The 19,169-nt window shown below is 41.9% G+C and overlaps 2 protein-coding genes across 3 annotated transcripts in view; one reads left to right on the forward strand and one right to left on the reverse strand.

Moving 5' to 3' along the window:
* The window catches only part of SERGEF (secretion regulating guanine nucleotide exchange factor), a 151,615-nt gene extending 132,621 nt beyond the window's left edge, over window positions 1–18,994 (forward strand). The window contains 2 exon segments of the mRNA XM_040557400.1: window positions 16,904–17,062; window positions 17,065–18,994. Of these exon segments, the coding sequence (XP_040413334.1) occupies window positions 16,904–17,062; window positions 17,065–17,093 (188 nt within the window). The 3' untranslated portion in view covers window positions 17,094–18,994.
* Window positions 7,950–19,169, reverse strand: part of KCNC1 (potassium voltage-gated channel subfamily C member 1) — a 126,865-nt gene continuing 115,645 nt past the window's right edge. The window contains exon 5 of one of the 2 annotated variants that reach the window (XR_005820027.1): window positions 7,950–10,593. The gene's annotated coding sequence lies outside the window, so the exon portion shown is untranslated. Of the gene's footprint in view, window positions 10,594–13,936; window positions 13,949–19,169 lie in introns of those variants that run through there. The other variant, XR_005820028.1, reaches the window with a different exon arrangement.

Below are 19,169 nucleotides of genomic sequence, written 5' to 3' on the forward strand. Positions count from 1 at the left end.
GCGCTTGGTTTTGTTGTTTGTTGTATTTTGTTTTGTTTTTTAAGGTGGCGGTCTAGTGCATCAATTAGTAAATCAAGAAGCAGATTCCTGGAAGCATAAAACTTTAAATGGGGAAGCTGGTGTCTGTTGCTGGGTGGAACAGTCACTTTAAGCAGCTGAGCACTTGTGGATGTTTCTGTTTGTGTGTAAGTTCATTCTTAATGTTGCTGGGCATACCTGGACACAGGGAACACTAAAAGAGCCAAGATGCTGGTGTCAAGCAGGAGGTGAGACTCAGTTTAGTCTGATTCCTGCTTAACAGGAGTTAAGGAGTGGGCTTTCAAGATGATGGCGGGGCAGTGCTTGAGGGATGAGCAACCACAGGGCTCGCTTGCTGTGGGTGCAGGAGGGCCACAGTGGCATCCCCTGAACCTGGCCATCAAGTGCTTCTGTTTCGGGCAGTCATTAGAACGAGGGAGTGGTTGGGATTGTTGTGCTTTTTTAAAGACATAAATCATAACCAGCAACCGGGCCAAACTGTTTTGGGCTGGTTCACCAACTGCAAAACCTTCTGTTCCTGTGAGCGTGTTAATGCTCTTTGTCAGTAAGGGCAAGGCTCTAGCAGGAGTAGTTGTCGCTCTGGGGGTTGCAAAAAGCTATGGAAGGGGGGTTTGGTTCATATTGTGTGAGCTGATGGAGAGAACTGAAGTCACGTAGAAACAGTGAAGGTTGTAAGTGGTGACCACCAGGAAGGACCAGTTTTCTAGCCCTGTGGATCTTGGCCTTGGAAAAGCATGGTTAGGGGTGACGTTTTGCAGCTCAACAGCAGTGATTTGGTAGCTTTCCAGGATGCTTGAAGCCATCTCAGACTGCGGCATATTCATATTTTGCTGCGAGCTCAACCTTGCTTTATTGGCTTTGGAGTGTCAAGCCTGTCTATCAAGTCATAGATTTCTAAGACTTCAACAGAGCATCTCGGTACTATTTTTCACCTAGGTCTCAGTTGCTGCAAGCACAGGAAATTCCTTTTAAAAGCGCATCATTTGGATAACGAGAAATCTGTCTTAGAAAGATGCCTTTTTTGCCTCGTCTGGGAGACATGAATAATTCAGCATGTCCATATGCAAATGTGTATTACTCCATGAAAAAATATGCATGCACCTTATTTCTTCTCTCCATTTGTGTAGTGTCAGTTTCCCAGTGCTGAATCTTTGTCAAATACAGCAGCGTGCTAAAGTGTCTTCTGAGCCGATCGCATGCACGTCTTCTCTTCTGGCATTGTGGGGGCTTAAATTACTGTTTCAACTGTGAATTTTAAAATGCTATTTTAATGTTACCACTGTACGGTAAAAGCAGCAAATTGCCACGGGGGAAGTATTTTAAGCGATGCATAAAGATGCAGATCTCCACAATATTTTTCCTTTTGGCCTTCGAGGTGTTTTATTTTGCGTTTCTCCACTTGTATCATTTTTTTCCATGGGGTTATGTGAGGCTTGTCGAGGACTGTCAATAAAAATGGGGAGTGTTCACAGCAGTTGTTGCTATAGTGATGCAGTGCAGCTCTCAGCCTGCTGCACGGAGAGTGAGCCGCCCGCAGCTCCTCACATCCCGTATTGGCCGAGCGAGATGGAGAGCGGCAGCCCTGGTGTGCAGGTGCAGAGCACATTCTAGCTTGCTCTGATACCCTCATGGCTAATGCAGTGTTCTCACAGAGGTCTGCGGAAATGCTTTCTGGATGAGGAGAGGATGGAAAGGGGACAGAGGATATCTGTGGGGGAAGATGGTGCTAGTTGCAGAAAACAGAAGACAAGAACTAAGTACCAAAATGAAGTAAAAGCAGGAAAAGAGGAACTAAGTAGCCTTTCAAAGCCCGCTATGTCAAAACCCTCCATGCCGATAGAAATGGCATGGCCACAGAATGCTGCTTTTCTCTTGACTCTGGAATTCAGTGCTTAAGTTAATCCTTGGAGTCTGGGCAGTGCAAAGGTGGAATTGAACACTGACTCTTAGGAATAGATTTTTGTCTCAACAGATCTCGTATACGTTCAGGAATCCTAAAATATCTTCTAAAATGGCTTGTCTGTACCGAACTTACTTAACTGAATTCTGCTTTTATTATGCACTATTTCTTTTCTCTTTCCTCTGTGGATGTTAAATTAAGGGTTGAGTATAAGTTACTGTGGTAAACCATAAGCTTTTAAAATCTTCTTTGGGACAGACAAACGTCCGTGCTCTGTAGATGGAGAAACAAAAGCATTGAGAGGCATTTTCCTGCGGAATTGCTCCATAAAGCAGGCCTATAAAAAGGTATCTTTACCGTCACGATCCCCTTCCTTGAGTTTATGACTGAATAAAGTAGGACGGGTTTATTTCATATCAGTCACCATGTGAGAAAGGACAGTTAAGTAAGTGTATGATGTCTCATGTTATATTTCAATGTTCATTTCTTGTATGTGCTAAATATACAGATGAGCCAAGATTCCAGGACCCAGTAACGCCTTCACTGCAGGGTTTTTATTCACTTTTTTCTTAAGTTTCCGACTTGAAGAGCAATGTGAGTCTAGTTCCATGGATGATGAAAGAAAATAGACATTTTTCGAGGTGCTTCGTTATTTATTTTCACTATGCTAATGTCCATGAGCTGAAGGTGAGATCACACTGTGTTGTAGAGGAGGTGGTGAAAGATGCTCCCTGGACTGAAGAGGTACCAATATAAACAGCTAAAACAGTCAAGACCAGGCAGAAAAATGTAGAAACTGCAGAGTCAGTGAGTTGCCCAGGATCTGAACGGCTTTGCTATGGCTGGCAGTACAGGCAGCACTCAGAGGCTTAGCCTCCTGGTGTCTGCTTTGTCCTCTGATGGTGTCTGCCGTTTGCTGGGAGGGAAAGTCTCCCTGCGATCCCTTCGGAGCTCAGGAAAGGAGGATTATGCTTTGGCTTTCTGAGGGGTAATTCTCCATCTGTTATAAAAAGGTTTAGAGTCACGGGGCTAAGAGGAGTGAAGCTTTAGAAATGGAAACCGATAGCTGAAAATGAAGGAATTAGTTATGAGTCAGGTTTTTGCTCTACGAAGTACAGGCAACCCTTTTCTCATGGCTTTTCTCGTTTCAAGGAGAAGCTATTGGTCCCCTTGCCATTCCCATCAAGGCTTGCCTTCACTGCTTAAGTCCTGTTAGGACCCTTGCAGATTTCTGACTGGAGAAGCAGCTTTGGACCCCTCCCTGTAGTCAGGCGGAGGCAGAGCTGGTTGCACGAAGATGACGTGGTCGGCCAAGTCATTTCCACAGCCCCGGGGCCTGGATCTTGCCACTGCCGTGGGCCTTGACTTAGGCATGTTACTTTGTGGCTGAAGGGCTGTGGTCAGGAATCTGGTTAGTCAACTGAAATCCTCAAAAGTAGAAGTATGCTTGCAAATGAATACCAAGTCGTCATCCTTTAGTTGTTCTCTAGAGAGCCAAAGAATTTCTCGGTAGCAAAAGCATCCAAAAAATATCTCTTGCAGAGAGCAAGAAATATTTTCGCTTGCAAAAGCATCAGGAGCTTTCTAAACATCACTCCCATCCCCCCAAAAAGCCAACAATGAAATCAAGTGGTGTAGGAACTATGGACTAATTAATTAGAAGGATCTCCTATGCAATTTGTGAAAAGCTTAGTCTTTCATGTTGGAAAGGTAATCAGCAGCCTTTCAGCAAGACACGTTGGCTACCTTAGAAGGCGTTGAAAATCAGAGCTGCTGAAATTAATGGCACCATATTTCAACACAGTGATGTAAAGGCAGTTCTAAATAATCAAGTGCTACTACTTAGATGTAAAAGTCATTCCTGTTTCCTAAGAAGTTACTGAAGTGTAATGCTTTACCTCCATATTTATAGGCATGCTTATGCAGAAATCAGGAACAAACTCAATCTGTCAGGCAGCTGAATCAACTTTTGAAGTCCGCTTTAAATTTAATCATACACAAATTAACTGCCTTTGAATAAAGCCTTTGCTGCTTTCTTTTTCCTTTAGTGTTTTATTTGAACGAGCTAGATACCAGAGATGCAGTAAAACTATAAAGATAGAGCCTGGTGTTTACTGAAGTGGCACTTAATGCAGTACTGGTCATCATACTAGAAGGTTTTAATGGACAACAGCATTCTGAGTTGTCTATGTACTGTACGTGACGTTTTGGAAGAGTAGGATACATCTGAATTCTCAAAATTGCATAAACATTTTGGGCGTCCTTGAAATGTCAATGGGTTCTTTTTTTTTTTTTTTTTTGCATTAAAATATCTGATTTTCAGAAAGCTCAGTAGGGTAAGCTTTGTCTGTTTTAACTTAAACTTAGTCTGACCTAGTCCAATACATAGGCAATGAAGAGGTAGAGATGGGGAACGAGGCTTTTTTTGACTTGAAATTTGCCTTGGATGAGGTGAACCACACTACAGAAGTGCCTCTTGAGCATGAGGTGAGGTAGGTGCCTAGGTGTAAAGGGTTGGGTACGTGCATACATATGTACATGTGTAAGCAGATGCACCACTAGGTCTTCTGGAGTTAGGCGAGCTGAATCCCACTCCCAGAAACTGAGGCGCTCCAAATCAACCATGAGCATCTACGGAGAGAGGTGTGCAGCAAAAAAATTGTTGCACTGTGCATTGCTGCCAACACGAGGTCCAAAAGCATGAACCCCGCTGGGAAGAGCTCTGCAGGAGAGAGCCAGGCCTGAGGCGGGCATTGTTGGCTGCGAGGAGGGCATGGGCACAACCTCCTTCGGTCTCCGTTTCAAAGTTCTGTCACTTCACTGTTGAAAACGTGGTTTTGCAGTTTGGATTTAACTCTCTGTGGCAGCAAGTGAGATGCTGGCTGCTACCTGCGTGTGCCTTTGTACATATTAGATAAGTGTATCCTCTGTTTGCTTATGCAAAGTATTTATATATATATATATATATATGCATCCTGTAGGATACATGTCTGCAAGTGTATATATGGACCCGCTGGTTGTGCTGTAATTCTTCGTACTTGCTTTTTTGGGTGGTAAATTGTTAGATTCAGTGGTTGGCTAAAATAAAAATACCTTGGCCTGGTTGGTTATCCTTTTTAAAAAAGATCATGGTTCTTTGTTTTAAATAAATTTCAGAAGTTATATGGAGAGGTGTAAAATGCTGACACACAAAAAAAAAAAGAGGTGGGTTCTTATTTGGGATTTAGGGTAGCATTTTTAAGTGTTTAAATGATTTGGGAATGAGTCACTTCTGTTAAAGACTTCTGCAAAGTTGATCTGACACATGAAAATGTAAGCTCTTGCTTCTCCTATCCCTGAGTAGACTTAGGCAGCCTGTGGAGTTAAGAGAAATGGCATCTTGGTTTATCCATGAATAGACAGGTCTGTTAATAAGTGACCTTGAAGGTTAAAGGTATCTTGGCTGTACTGCATGAGAAATGCTTTCATTATTGGAATGCAGCAGGTTTAAAGTTATCACAAGACATTTGAAGCAGAGTCAGAAAAAATTAGTTACTTCATGAGACAGGTCAACATTGTCTGACCTTGTTGTTTTCCTATTTGGTTGTTCTGTTTTCCAGTGTTTTAAAGAAAAAAATCGGCTTCCCACATAGTCACATTGAAGGTTAGGGAGAACTACTTTATGCAGTGTTCATTTGTTCGTGTGTTTTATACCTATCTATATATAGTGCATGCTTATCCTGCCTAACTTTTATTACTGCAAACTGAAGCTTGCTATTTCACCAAAAGTTTGGTCTGATTTGGTTTTAGTCTTTTAGACTATTTTCTCAGTAATATTCATCATGACTTAAAGTTTTTCATGCTATTACTGTTTCTTTGGGAATAATGATAAATATTTGTTGTGGTGCCAAATACGGCCTTAAATTTTAACTATTTTTTCAGTGTCATTTTTGGTTTAATTTACTGCCCATATAGCTGATCCTGCTCTGTGATTAGCCTAGTGCCGACCATAGGGGAAGACGGAAGAAGTTGGTTTTCTGCATGGCCTCAGGAAAGAAGAGTGAGGCCAGTGCATGAAGATGCTGTATTTCCAGTGTTTCCACTTCCTCCAAAGAGAGGAGAACAAAGCTCTTGGATTGTTTATTTGGTCAAATGTAGAGTTTACTTTTTTGTTGTTCTGAAGAATATTTTGTTATCCCAGATTTCTGGCGGGGATAGTTCTTCCAAAATGGTGCCAGCTAGTCCTGACTCCAGCTAGTTTCCTCTTCACCCTGAGGTTATGCAGAGGCTCAGATGGGATAGTGCCAAACAGTGTCTGAGGGACGCAGCTTGCGCTCTCTGTTCTGGTCCTCTGACCTTCTGGAGCTGGCATGGAGCCTCTGAATCCCTCTGCCCATCAGCTGTCCTTCCTGTCACCTTGCCAAAGCCATTTTATTTTCTAACCTCAGATCCCTGCACCTGATGAATGAATGTTGTTTTGACTATGGCGCTTTTGCCAGGGTCCAGAAAAATGTGATGAAACTTTCAGAAAGCATCTCTCCGGTGTTAACGGCAGGAGGTTTTCATCTCAGGACACTCTTTTCTGCACTTGCTGTCTTCCAAAGACTGACTCAATACGTTCCCTCTGCTCAAGGAGCAGCTCCCAGTTCAGAATCTGTGTGTCTCTTACAGTGATGGAGGCAAAGTAAGGAGGTGTCCCCAAAACATGCCTTGAACCATCTGCAGGAGAGAGATGTTGTTTGCCTTTCTGAACCATGACAACCCAAGTGGTGCTACTTGTATGCGGCATCCCAAATTGTGCTGGTGTTTCTTTCCTGTCTTGCTCACTTCTAGGGAAAGCTAGGCAGGAGCGGTATGAAGAGGAGACACATGGACTTTGGAGTCGCAGTGAAGGCTGAAGGCAGTGCTGCAAGGAGAAATGTGGAGAAGCCCTGCTGCAGCAAATTTGCTCCCCATCTAGGTGGCCCCAGTTCACAAGAGGTGTGTTTACACACCCTGTGTGTTCTGGTCTAGCTCAGGGCTAGAATTTCTTTAGCCCTGTGTGTTGCTTTGAAATGCTTTTTTGCCAACGCAGAATTGAAGCTCAACTTTTGAATAAAATTTTTTTTTTACAATAGAAATAATTAGTTTTAAGTTATATAATGCAGTGGATAAAAGTAAAGGGAATTACAATGAGATTTATCCATGCAGAATATAAAAAGGTGAAAGTTGGTAAGCTGTGCTTTACATCTTGCCCAAAATCTCTGTTCTGCATCAGAAAAACAAGTATGTCAAAATCGGTGTTTATGTAATTAAACCAGTCTTTGCTTTTAAACAGGTGTTGATGGTAGAACTCTTCCTTGGCTTCATATCAGCAAGTGATTCCTCTAGACTTCACTCAGCAGTTGTATATGGTTTTGAACTGATGTTTGGAGAAACAGATCCAATCCTACCCTCTGGGCACTTCTGTTTTTGAAGCTGTCTGCTTTGATTCTCCTCCTGAATGTTTAATTCTTAGGTTTGGTACAGCGCTTATTTTTTTCTACCATACTTGACATAGCCTATTCTCCCACTATTTTTACATCCAGTATTGTCCATTTGCTTAGTTTTTACAGAATGCTTACTTAAATATCAGGTACTGCTTTAAAAGTACGGCTTAAAAAAATAGAGGTTATATTCCTAGAGTTCTGGTCTTCCTGGCTATTGGTTACCTGGGAAAGGAAAGAGAATTTGTGTCTCCTCTGATAAACATCATCTGTCTCATTAATCTGCATCATTTGCTTGACTGAATGTTGTGGCTGAAGTCTCCAGTCTTATGATAATTTTTAAGAAATGGGAAGAGCTAGAATGGTTGGGTTCTGCTTTACAGTAGACCCCCAAAACCCTTTCTGAAATCAGAGAAATGGCTAAACCATGTAGATGGGATTGAGGCTGTAGTTTGTGGTAGTGTTGTTTTGCATTTTTTTCAAAAAATTTTTTTCTTCAGTATTCAGCTACTGTATTACTTGCAATTGAACGTTAACACAAGGTCAGCTCTGCCGAGCCAATTTCAGGTAAAAACCTTGCGTTTCATCTGCCACTTTGAACAAACATGACTTGCTTCTGGTACACACACTTGAAGTAAATCTCTTTAAGGTCAGTGAAGTCTGAATTATGGGATTTTTTTTTTAACTTGCTTTCATCTTCTTTCATAGCTCAGTCAAGTCACTCTGTTTCCTTCTTTGAAAGGGATGCTGTTAGTTCGCAGAACTGTGCTGCGTGAGGGGAATGATGGTTTTGAGCTCCAGCACTGCTAACATGGGGATGTTACTAAGTCATTTACTTTTTGCTCTCTCTATAGGTGCTCAAATGACCCAGCCATTGTGCTGTCTGAGTAGATCCTGAGTTATCCTGTTTAGGCCCCCAACACAGTGACTAGTTTAAGAATCCCTATAAGAATAGGCGCAAAAACCGAGACAGACAAGGCACATGGTCCATAGGGGTTTTATTAGATGTGCACTTGCACTACAGTACAGTGTGGTATAGGCACATTTGAACCAGATACAAGTAGGCTAAATCAAGAACAACAGTTGCAGCATGGAGGAAATGTAATCTGAAAATCCTGCCCAGAAAGGGGGGTAAATCAGTTCATCCTGAATTCCCTTTTTCTCTAGCTATGTTATAGCTTGCATCGAGCTTGTATTTTAAAGCTCTTTTGTACACACACATTTCAGTGGTGTCACTGTTAAAACTGCAAAGTGACTCTTGCAGGGGAACCGGGATCTGAGATGCTGTGCTATGCTAACATTACAGCTTGAAACTTCATCAAAGTAAGGCATACTAATAACTTCACTGCTGAGTTGCAACTACTGTCTGTTAGGAGACAGGATTTGTGGAGCTCTGAGAAAATCTGCTGGTTCAATCAATAAGAAAGGAACTGAGCAACTCAGTGAACACTTGTTTTCTTGTCTTTTCTCTTTGCATTTCTAATGCTTTAGCTAATGACCTGGACTTCACCTCAGATTACTTGTTAAGCATGGAAAAAAAGCCCTCACTTGTTCAGTATCAACAAGCAGATTTATAAAATTTCACTCAACAGCAGCGTGCGTTCATACCACATATCTTGAAACTTGACCAAAATGCAGCCTTGCAACTGATGAAGAAAAGTGAAAGGGGAAACATTCAAACTAAAGCCCATTTAAGCATAAAGCTATTTTACAGAAGATATCCATATGGAAGGAGCAAGCATTTCACTTCTTGGTTCTGAGTTACAGATAATTGTGTTCTGCAGGAAAGAACATCTTCAGAAACAAATCCCAGAACAAAACACTCGCTTTTGCTCAGTGGAAACAGCCCTTCAGGGGAAGAGAATAGCAGTCAGACAAGCAGAAATTGTAGGTAAACGTGACCATATCGAATATCTGTTTACCTTTTATTGTATCATAAGTATTTTTTTATAAGCTGTCAAGGACTGACAGCCATATATAGCCTGGTATACCTTATCACCTTAAAACTGTATACTTGTAAATAGACCAGTGTATGGTATAAAGAGTTGCTTTATAAAACCCATTAAGTGCCAAAGCATTTCCAAAATATTCTTTTCCTACTTAGCTATTCTTTCTTGAGGAGAGGATTCCTGAGAGATCCTAGTGTGATCTCGTTTCTGATTTCAACCAACAAAGTAGAAGGAAGCACCATTTTACCTGCATGCTGCTGCCTATCTTGCCGTCTGTAACTTCTGCTGCTCTGCGATTTCCTTAGCGTGCGCGGTAAGCTACGTGTAGCTGTAATGCAGTCGGAGGAGTTGCCCATTCTCGCATCTGCGTCCATCTCTGCACTCATCTGTTGCTTTTCCTAGTGGTGTGTTGAAGATTAACATACAAGACCCAGAATTAAAGGCAATGTTCTAGGTCAGAATGAATTGCAGCTGTCCCCTCCTTTTCTTGGTATAATCATTTATTTCAGCTGAAAGTGTGTGTAAGTTTGACACAGTAATGCTTTATACCCAGAATACATGGGTGCAAACAGCCGTGGCTCCGAATGGTCTCAAGGGACATCTAAATGACTCTCACCCCCTCCTAGGTGTGCTTTGGAATATTGCTTTGGCCATTTTACTTGCCACGGACAACCTCTTACTAAGCACTTAGTAAAAGGTATTTTCCATATATTCTCCTTCATGTCATGCAGAAATAGTCACAGGACTTCTGTCCCTGTCTCTGCAACGAGACCATGACTGTCTAGTTGTGGTCACACAGAGAGCACTGACACATTTTGTGCCTGTCATTTTGAGAGGCAGGGGTGTAAGCTGTGCAAATGAGTGTCGCTTTCTGCCATGCCTGATACTCTGTTGAAGCAGGTTAACATTCAGAGCCTTAAGACAAATTTCTCCACTGACAAATTTGTCAGGTGTTCTTGTCCTGTATTTCAGAAAGCAAAATTTCAAGATTTTCTAGTCTTCTACAGGTGTAAAAAGCAAGCATCTTTAATGCTTATTCCTCTCTGCACTGCAGCTGCTTCATGTATGATATAATCCTCACGTATCGTCAGTGGTCCGGCTACGTTCAGTCTTGCACAAAGTCGTGAGCCCATGTTTTGTTCAGTGCTGAGCTGAAGGTGCTTTCCTGCTGGGAGGAATTGAAACGTTTGAGTAACACCAAAAGGAAAACCCTGTGCAGCACCCATGAGCCTTAGTCATAAGAAGTACCATTGGTGTTTGCCTGTGAAAGCAGAAATGTGAACAGTTAATACTTGCAATAGACTTCTCTCCTTGCTACCTACATGCAGCCAAGCAAACCTCTCCCTCTTACAGAACTTAAGTTTTGCCACAAAATCTGTGAGGGTGTGGCAGCCCAAGGAACCTGTAGTTATAAGGATGTTGCTTTTAAATCCTAGAGTATGGTTTTGTGTATTTCTGCAGGTTTTTCTCTTCAAAATGGCAATGTATAACTGAGAAAGAAAAAATAAAATCTATCATGAACTAGCACTGAATAACCTAAACTGTGGCTTGTCTGAAAGAATGTGGAATGATTCTTTTAAATCGCTGCGTGTTAATTTGTGGGGTGAGCCATTCAGCTCCTGCTTTGACTTGCCCTGTGAGAGTAGAATGAAATCTCCACTCATATTTGATATTAGATGACAAGATGGCACTACCTCTAGTGAATGGGCTGAAATATTTGTCTGGTTCTTAAAACACTGCGTAGGAAAATGTACCACATTCCTGTAAGAATACGAATGCTTTTTTTGGTAAGTGCTGTTCTTACCATACCTTTCCCTATTTCTCTGCAGGGCTAGTTTCTTTCTCTTTCCTTCCGTTACTGTACATTGTGGTCCTTCCCCACATACCATTTTCAGGCTATGTCAGATGTGCTACGCTGCCCTTCATGGCATGCTCAGAAACATGATAAAACATCATAAACATGATTCCCACTTTCTAACTCTCAGCTATTTCTGTGCTCTGAAAATGAGGATGGAAAAGGCAGGTTATGCTCTGTACTGCTCTTGCTTGTTTGCTGTTCATGGGATAGAGACTGATATTGAAGGAGAAACAAGAAATTGGGCTTTCCCAAGTGAAATTAATTTCCAAGTAGATGTGTGGCCTTACTGCTCCGTTTTATGGTACTCCACGTCGCAGTGTGGCTCCCTAAGCTGCACTGAGGCATCTTACATGCTCAAGCTGATTTTCTGATTCTTCCCGGTAGTCAGCTGTATATTGTAGTGAGAGGTTTTGTCGGCTGGCCTCTAGGCCCTGACCCAGTGTGAAGGCCCTGCTCTATTACACATGTACAAGTACAGGCAGAGGGAAGGTCCTAGTAACACGGCAGTGCTTCTGCTGTAAAAAAAAAATAATTGATGGAAGGTGTTAGTTTAGGGCACCAAGCCAGAGAAGTCCCTGTCGTGCTGGCTTCATACAGTTGTTGTGAGGAGCTGTTGGAAGGCCACAGGCAGTCATCCTCCTTTAGGTACCAGGAGGAGAACCAGGCACGGGACCAGAAGGCAGCTGATACTGGGCTAAAAGCCCTGCTAGCGTGGGGAGGGGAGGGGAAGGGAAGGAGTGAGTGGTGCTGTGGGGCCAGTGTCTGGGGAGAGCTGGTCGTGCTGCCCAGCTGGGGTGAGGACCAGGTGGTGGCTGGAGGCTGGCTTTGAACTCTCAGTGAGTCTGTAGCACTGTGACTTCGTACTTGCTATCACAAAACGTATGTTCCTTATCTGCACATTGAGCTAGCACTGCAGTGCCTGTGGTTTTTTTCTAAGGCATTGTGAGGTTAGATGTGTGGCTCTGAAGGCTGTGGGCCTGGGCAGCTTCAGCAGCAACTGGATGGGCTGCCTGAGTGCAAGGCAGCTTGCTCCATGGAAACGTGGCCGTCAGTGTGGCTCCATGATAAAGCTGGCACTGCACAAGTCTCTGTTGTTTTCTACTTCTGCCGCTCAGTAGCGTATACTGTCTTGGGATCGTGTCTTGTATTCCACTTACCAAAGGTAGCTTTTAGATTAAGCAGAATGTTTTGACTGTCCTTTCAGTTACTAACATGTTTCCATGCTTTTGTATGGAAAGAATTGGTATTAACTCCGTCTCTTACATTGTAAAATTGCAAGTTGTTTCCACTGATGACAGAATTGTTGCTAACAAAAATGCAAAAGTAATATATATTTCTTTCCTTTTATTTTATATGATACCATCACTTGCCAGGTGTTCTGAAAACATAGGAAGGCTTGTGTTTTACAATCTTTGTGGGCAGATATAGTCTAAACCTTTTGCATATTGTTATGTTATGCCTTGTAAGGCTTGAAGTGTTTTCAAATAGCCAAAAGGCGGTGGCTGAGACACCTGAATTTTGTTCCAGGTTCTGCCCTGATTCTGTTTCAAGTTGACTTGCTCTGAGCAAATTGCCAGTCTCTTGATGACTGTAACTTTATCTATAACCATCTGAAGAGTAGCACTAATTTAAAATTAAAAGAATAATGATATTGAGGTATTTGGAGTATTACTAAGAGCACAAAGCCTATGCAATAGAGCTGGACTAAAATGCTTTAATGAATCCTTAATATGCAAAGCTGTCTGCTGAATAGCTTGTCTTCAAGATACTTGGGTTGCCTTCAAAGCCAGCTTCCGTCTGTATGTGTGTGGTTGGGAGAATAGGAGTAGAAGGAAGAGATGAGCTTTTAAAGATTCCAGTGATTAGTCTGCAGGGCACAATGGTTTAGAAGCAGATTGCAGCCCGAAACTAGGCTGCAGCGATGTTTGGAGCTTCCTTGTTTCCACGATGTTTTCCTTGCTGTACTTTCAGACCGATCGCAAGGATATGACTTGTCATAACCTATCTTCAGCTGTTTAATAACGATATACCTGGGCTAAGACAATCGCTTGGTCTCCCTCTATAGTCAACATCGTGAGATAAATTTGATGTTGACGCCAGTGTTTAGATGAGATGAATTGCCTCTTGGAGAGAAGTAGATGCCGCCATTGACTGTTGAAGTCCTGAGGGTAACTGTAGCTAAGTTGCTTGCCTGTTAGGTGGCTGAAGTCGTGCAGTGAATCTCACCCAAAGCATCTCATTCGCCAACATTAGTTCATTCTTATCTGAAGAACAGAGTACGCAGCAGTGAGGAGCAACTGCAAGACCCCTGCTTCCCCAGAACCCCCTCCTCTCTCCAATATGCAGCAGCCTTACTTTACCAGACGTACTTTTCTCCAGTTTGATCAAGTTGTGGATTGCGGCTGTCACTGTAGTTACCCTGAGAAAAGCCTAGGTAATGCCTGTGTCCAGAGGGAAGGCAGTAACCCTTTCTTGGTTTTGTGACCCAAACTGGCAAATTAATTAAGGGCTTTTCTGCTCCCACTTCGTGTGTATTTCTTGTTCAGGGGAAAAGCCTGTTTAGTCTCACTGCAGACTGTCATTAGAGTGAAAGTGAATTCAAGTTGGAATTTCCTTGGGTTTATACCAGGCTGCCATGTTAGTTGTGAGGTTTTATTTGTACTTTGAGTATTTAGGTTTTAAGAGGGAAAAGGTGAATGCAACGTGTTAGGCCGTTTCATTTACCCTGCTGACACAGAGCAGCTTGCTCTTTCCCTCCCTACCCCACCACATGCACAAATCATCTGGTTTGAGATTATGCTACAGTGCTTGTTTTAAATCCCTTAGAATTAATGTTTAGGCGTATTAATACACATCATTCTTATGGTCTTTCATCCTTGAAAGGTTTGGCACAGACATAAAAATTGAATTTTCCCCTGAAAACATGAAGAGCTGCTCACGTTGCGTTGTGATTTTTATCAGTATATAAACTGTGAATAGAAACGATCGAAAATGCTTTAACTCTTGGTTAGTCCTGAAAGCGGTCAGGCAGTTGGACTGGATGGTCTCTTCCTTTGGCCAGAGGCTAGTCATTAGTTCCTTAGCGAAGGCCTTTCCTTAACTCATTTTTTTCCCATGCCCTGCCAGCCGCACTGCCCAGCCCTCCTGCAAGTCCCACTGATGACGGTGCAAAAAACAGACTCTGCGTCTTTTCCACCGGTTCTCTTTTCTCTGACAGAAATCAAGCCCCTGCCCTTTTTGTGCACAAACCTCGCTCAAAATGTACTGCAGGCAGGTGTGGTATTGCACACCTGTTCTGGCCACAGTAACTCTCTGCCTTTTAGCTTTCTAGACATAGGACTTGTTGTTGAGAATCATGACTGGGACCTGCTGTTCTGCGTCGGTCAGCTGCCCATCAGACCTCCGGATTTCTGCCTGGCACTCCGTATGCATGTGGCCTTTTGCCTAAGGCTATTTGTGAACCCAAAGTACTCTGTATGTATAGGTTTTTGTCTGCTTTACCTCGGCCCATTTCAGTAAACATGAAACTCACTGGAGCCACGTACAAAAATCTGTTTGTTGGCCTTTTTACATGCTTGGAGAACTGTGGGCTGGAAAAGACTTGGTGTTTATTTTAGGGCAGGTATTCTCGTATGTGGGTTTCCTAGCTTGTGAATTTTTCTGTGAGTTTTTTTCAAAAGGTGTTTAACTAGGTCTACTTATTACTTGGAGAGGCATTAATATGTCGTTGAGCAGTTTGTGGTTCAAGGTGAACAAAAACTTTCTCATTTCCTCTCTCTTGTCCTGATGGGCTAGGATGAAAATAAAATAAATAAATCCTTCAGTCAGATGTAGTGAATCCCCATACAAACATCAGCTCATTGCATTTGGTCATTGTACTAATTGCTAAGGGCCTGGCTACAAAAAGCTTGCCATAGTCGTCTCATTAACATAAGAGCATGCTGTATTTCCTTTTCATTAAACTTGGAGGTTTTTCCATTTGAGGTAGGCTTACTCTGCAGGATCCACGTATTAACATATTAACAACTGCGCAAAAGAATGTCTTTTCTTAGGTGCAGATGGTTTTTTGTTGTTGAATTTTTCCCTGAATAATTGTTCTGTGATGCGTCTTGAGTCTCTTGGCTTGTGATATCTTTTTCTTGCTCGTTAATATTGACAAAAATATTCTTACCTGGAGCCTTACCAAAAAAAAAGAAAAATCTCTTAACCTCTTAGATATTCCATTCAGTGACCTCGAAAGGGGGTACATCACCCATTTTTGGCATGTTGCCGCAACATGCTTATGTACATGGGTGTGATGTGCTGGGCTGTTAGCGTTGCGTGTGCATCATGCCCCAGGGCACCAGGACCAGCTGTAAAAGTGGGCTTGGCCAGAGGCAAGTGCATTGTGCAGGCCTTGCTTGTATATAGAATCGCTCTTATTATTATTTTCCCTTCCTTTTCTGTCCTGAGAATTTGTCTTTATCTCAACAGATCAGCTTCACCTCTTTGTCTTGATTCTCTCCCTATCCACCTGGGCAGGAGCGAGCCAAGGGCTGCGTGGTGCTTAGCTGTCTGCCGGGTTAAACCACACAAAAGCTCATTTTAGTAACGTTTACACCTAATTATAGAAGAAGAGAACTTTAACATAGTAATATATAAAGAAAACGGATGAGAATGAAATGTACTGAGTTTGCAGGAGAGAGAGATGATCCTGCTATCTTTGGAATAATCGGTTTCTGAATTAGAATTATGATTGGGGTTGGATTGGTGAATGTCGGCTTTTTTCTTTTCATTGTTTGTACTCTGGAGTGGTGCCTCATGCTGTTTAATACCTGCTGCGTTTCAAAAATAACAGTGGCATCAGAAACACGATTCTGTTGCAGGGTGGCTTTCTTTTTCATTACAGAAATTCACAGGCGCAGTTTGCGACAGCGAAATAAAGACAGGAAAATAGGGAAGAAATATCTCTTGTTCAGAATAAGGTGGGGGGGTGTTATGTATCTCTTCTTATGCCAGCAATTTATAGAACAGGATTTACATATTCTGCTTTAAGAAAGAGTACTGTAGGGTAATAATAACACGGATCATGATTTGGGATGTAAAAGTAGATTTTACAAAAATAAATGACAGTGAAGGAAAATAAGGATAATAAAAGCAGTGAAATAATGCCGAAGCAAGCGGAAGAGGTGTGATGATTAAGAGTAAGGCATGCTGGAGATCTGTATTCAAAGGAAAAAAAAAATAGGTTTCATTCCTACTTCTTTGAAAGCAGGAATGAGCTTTGTTTGGCAGCCTGGCAGCTCTGCGTGTTCCCCAGTCCTACAGACTGTGCTGCATGAACTGATTAAAATGTCCCTAGCCTTAGTTTGTGCTACTAAGTTTTGCTTACTGAGGTGAACCTGAAAGATGAGGATCCCACATCGTTTCAGGAAAGGTTTAAAGTGCTGAGACCTTTCTGTGGGCTATGTGTAAATACAGAACAAGATATTTGCTGAGCACTTTTCAGATGTCTTTATTATTTTAACCTCTCATGTTGTTAACGATATGAAACAAGGTAGGCAATAGCTCATTCTGTTTTTTTTAAGTTTTCAAGAGAACCTGAATGTTTTTCCCCCCTTAGAAGAATTTATTAGAACCTCATTAGAATATGACTTGACCAATCTGCTTCCCAAACTAGTTGACGCTGTTGTGTTTGCTGCCTTTATTCAGTGTTTTGCATCCTCTCTTTCAGGTGACTCTTGCTTCTCCTGGGGATGGAACGAACACGGGATGTGTGGTGATGGCACAGAAGCAAACGTCCAGGTTCCGAAGCCAGTCAAAGCTCTCGGTTTTGCAAAACAGATCTTAATTGGATGTGGGGCAGGACACTCCATGGCTCTTTGTAAAACTTCATGTTAGAAGCGGCACACCAGAAATCATAGCATCATGGATGTGGATGGACATCTTTGTATTGCAGAGCTCAACGTTGCTGCGGGAAGATTGCCTGTGATCAACGCAGCAGCTGGAAAGTGCCGAAGTTTGTTCTGAAACTAAAAGGAACAAGTATGCATATAGAAGAGTATTAGAAAAAATTGAACAATTATTTTTTTAAATTATTTCATGGGTTCTTTACGCAGGTACTGACTTTCTTATCTGCAGGTAGAGTGACAAACATTATGTCTTGATGCAATATAATTGAAGAAAGAATGAATTCTTGTTCTTTTGAGAAGTGTGTGAGGAGGAAGCTGACTGTCTAATCACTTATCATTAGTGTAAAAATTCAGCTGGAGGAAGCAGTGTGAGAAGGTGGAGACATAAGGCCACTTCTGGCCTTTTATTATTTTATCGGCATGTTATGATGAGCATATGTTGCACCTGCCAGCTTCTGCTGGAGTTGTGAGATCCCGGCATCTTAGAAAATCCAGTTTGCATCACAGAGAAGTGCCAGTGAACATAAGTAGATGTGTACACACATTTTAAACAGAAGATCAGAATTAAAAAAAAAAAAAAAAAAAAAAGAAAAAGATAATTTAGAAAGTAGCCTGGCAAAAGGAGAAAATGAGGCCCTTCTGAAACAAGCTGTAGTTGATTAAACTGTGAAAGGAGCAGTGTTTCTGAGGAATTATCGTCTGTGCCAGACATCAATTTATTATAGGTTTGCAGGGATGCAGATCCACATGAATTGTTATTGAATTGCAAACCAAACCTAAAGTTTCTGAAGCTACTGCTTAGGGAAGAAAATCTTCTAAGAGCTCTTGGAAACAACAGGAGAGTTCTTGTCGAAGAGCATAAGTCAGTTTTAGCTGTTGAGGACAGTTTGATCCAAGATAGCTCATATGTTTCTAGCTGCTTTTGAATAGGAAGACTTCAATCTAAAAACAAAGTTTTTACAAGTTCTCCAGCTTATAAGAGCAATGTCAGGTTGGTTCTCGCATCTGCTTGGCAGCCCAGCTGAGTTACTAATCAGAGCATGCCCACAGGAGTAGTTCCAGGTGAGTGTTTGGCAGAGAACGTAGGTCCAGCACTGGTTTTGGTGGGAGAAATGGAGAAGTGCAAATTGCCTTCCGATATCATTAACTGCCTTTGAAGCTATTTATAAAACCGTTTTTCATACGTACGGTGGATGCCATTAAAGGGCTGTTAGAAAATAGGACAGGAAAACTTTCTAATGATATAACAGTCAACTCATGAGGGGGAGGGAATTAAGGTCGTAGTATGAGCTGTGTGGTTTTCTCTCCTAGGTTTGCAGTAGTTGTAGTTCGTAGGTAATTTTCAGATGTGTTTTCTCTTTCTATTCAATGGAGAAGAAATTCGTAGTATGAAGCTGCTTATAAAAGCATTACAGATACTGGAAGAAACTGTAAGGATAGTAGAACGGGCCTTCTGCAAAAAGTGTGAAATTGAGTCTTGTGTTGTTTTTTTAATCTGTGTTGGTTGTGGTTCTTCATGGTAATATATTGTTCCAGGCTACCTCTGACATGTTTCACTTATCTGACTAAGCTGCTGTTCACTGACTCCTCAATACTATTTTCTGCATACAGCATCCTTTCTGATACATGCACTGACCACTTTCTCATGCCTTTTTCTCATGCCTTTTTTGCAATTCTATCTGAGGGCTCTACTTCTGTTTTCCTGAGATCTGTGTGCTGATAAATATTATCTTGTTTCAGTAGTCATACCCACTGAATGATTTTGCTCCTTGATTAATGACAGCTAGTATGTGACCCATAGGCCCTGGGGTTATGGTGCTGAGCGTGCTTTGGTTGTGTATGCTGTTGCTGCAGTTCCATCCAGAGGAATCCAGCAAATTATATAGCAAATAAATGTGACTTCTTTATTTGAATTGTTGTTCACTTTTTCACATCTGTAACATAAACATGCCTTTGGAAATGTGAAGAATGATTTGGGGTTTTAAAGAATGAGAGTCCCTTGGTTTGTTTCTGGTCCTGTTCTTGAGTTTCATATTGCCTGTATTCTTTATCATTTGAAAGGGGGGGAACTGCTTTTTTTTTTTCCCC

The sequence above is a fragment of the Cygnus olor genome, chromosome 5 (assembly GCF_009769625.2).
Source record: "Cygnus olor isolate bCygOlo1 chromosome 5, bCygOlo1.pri.v2, whole genome shotgun sequence".
NCBI classification, from domain to species: Eukaryota; Metazoa; Chordata; class Aves; order Anseriformes; family Anatidae; genus Cygnus; species Cygnus olor.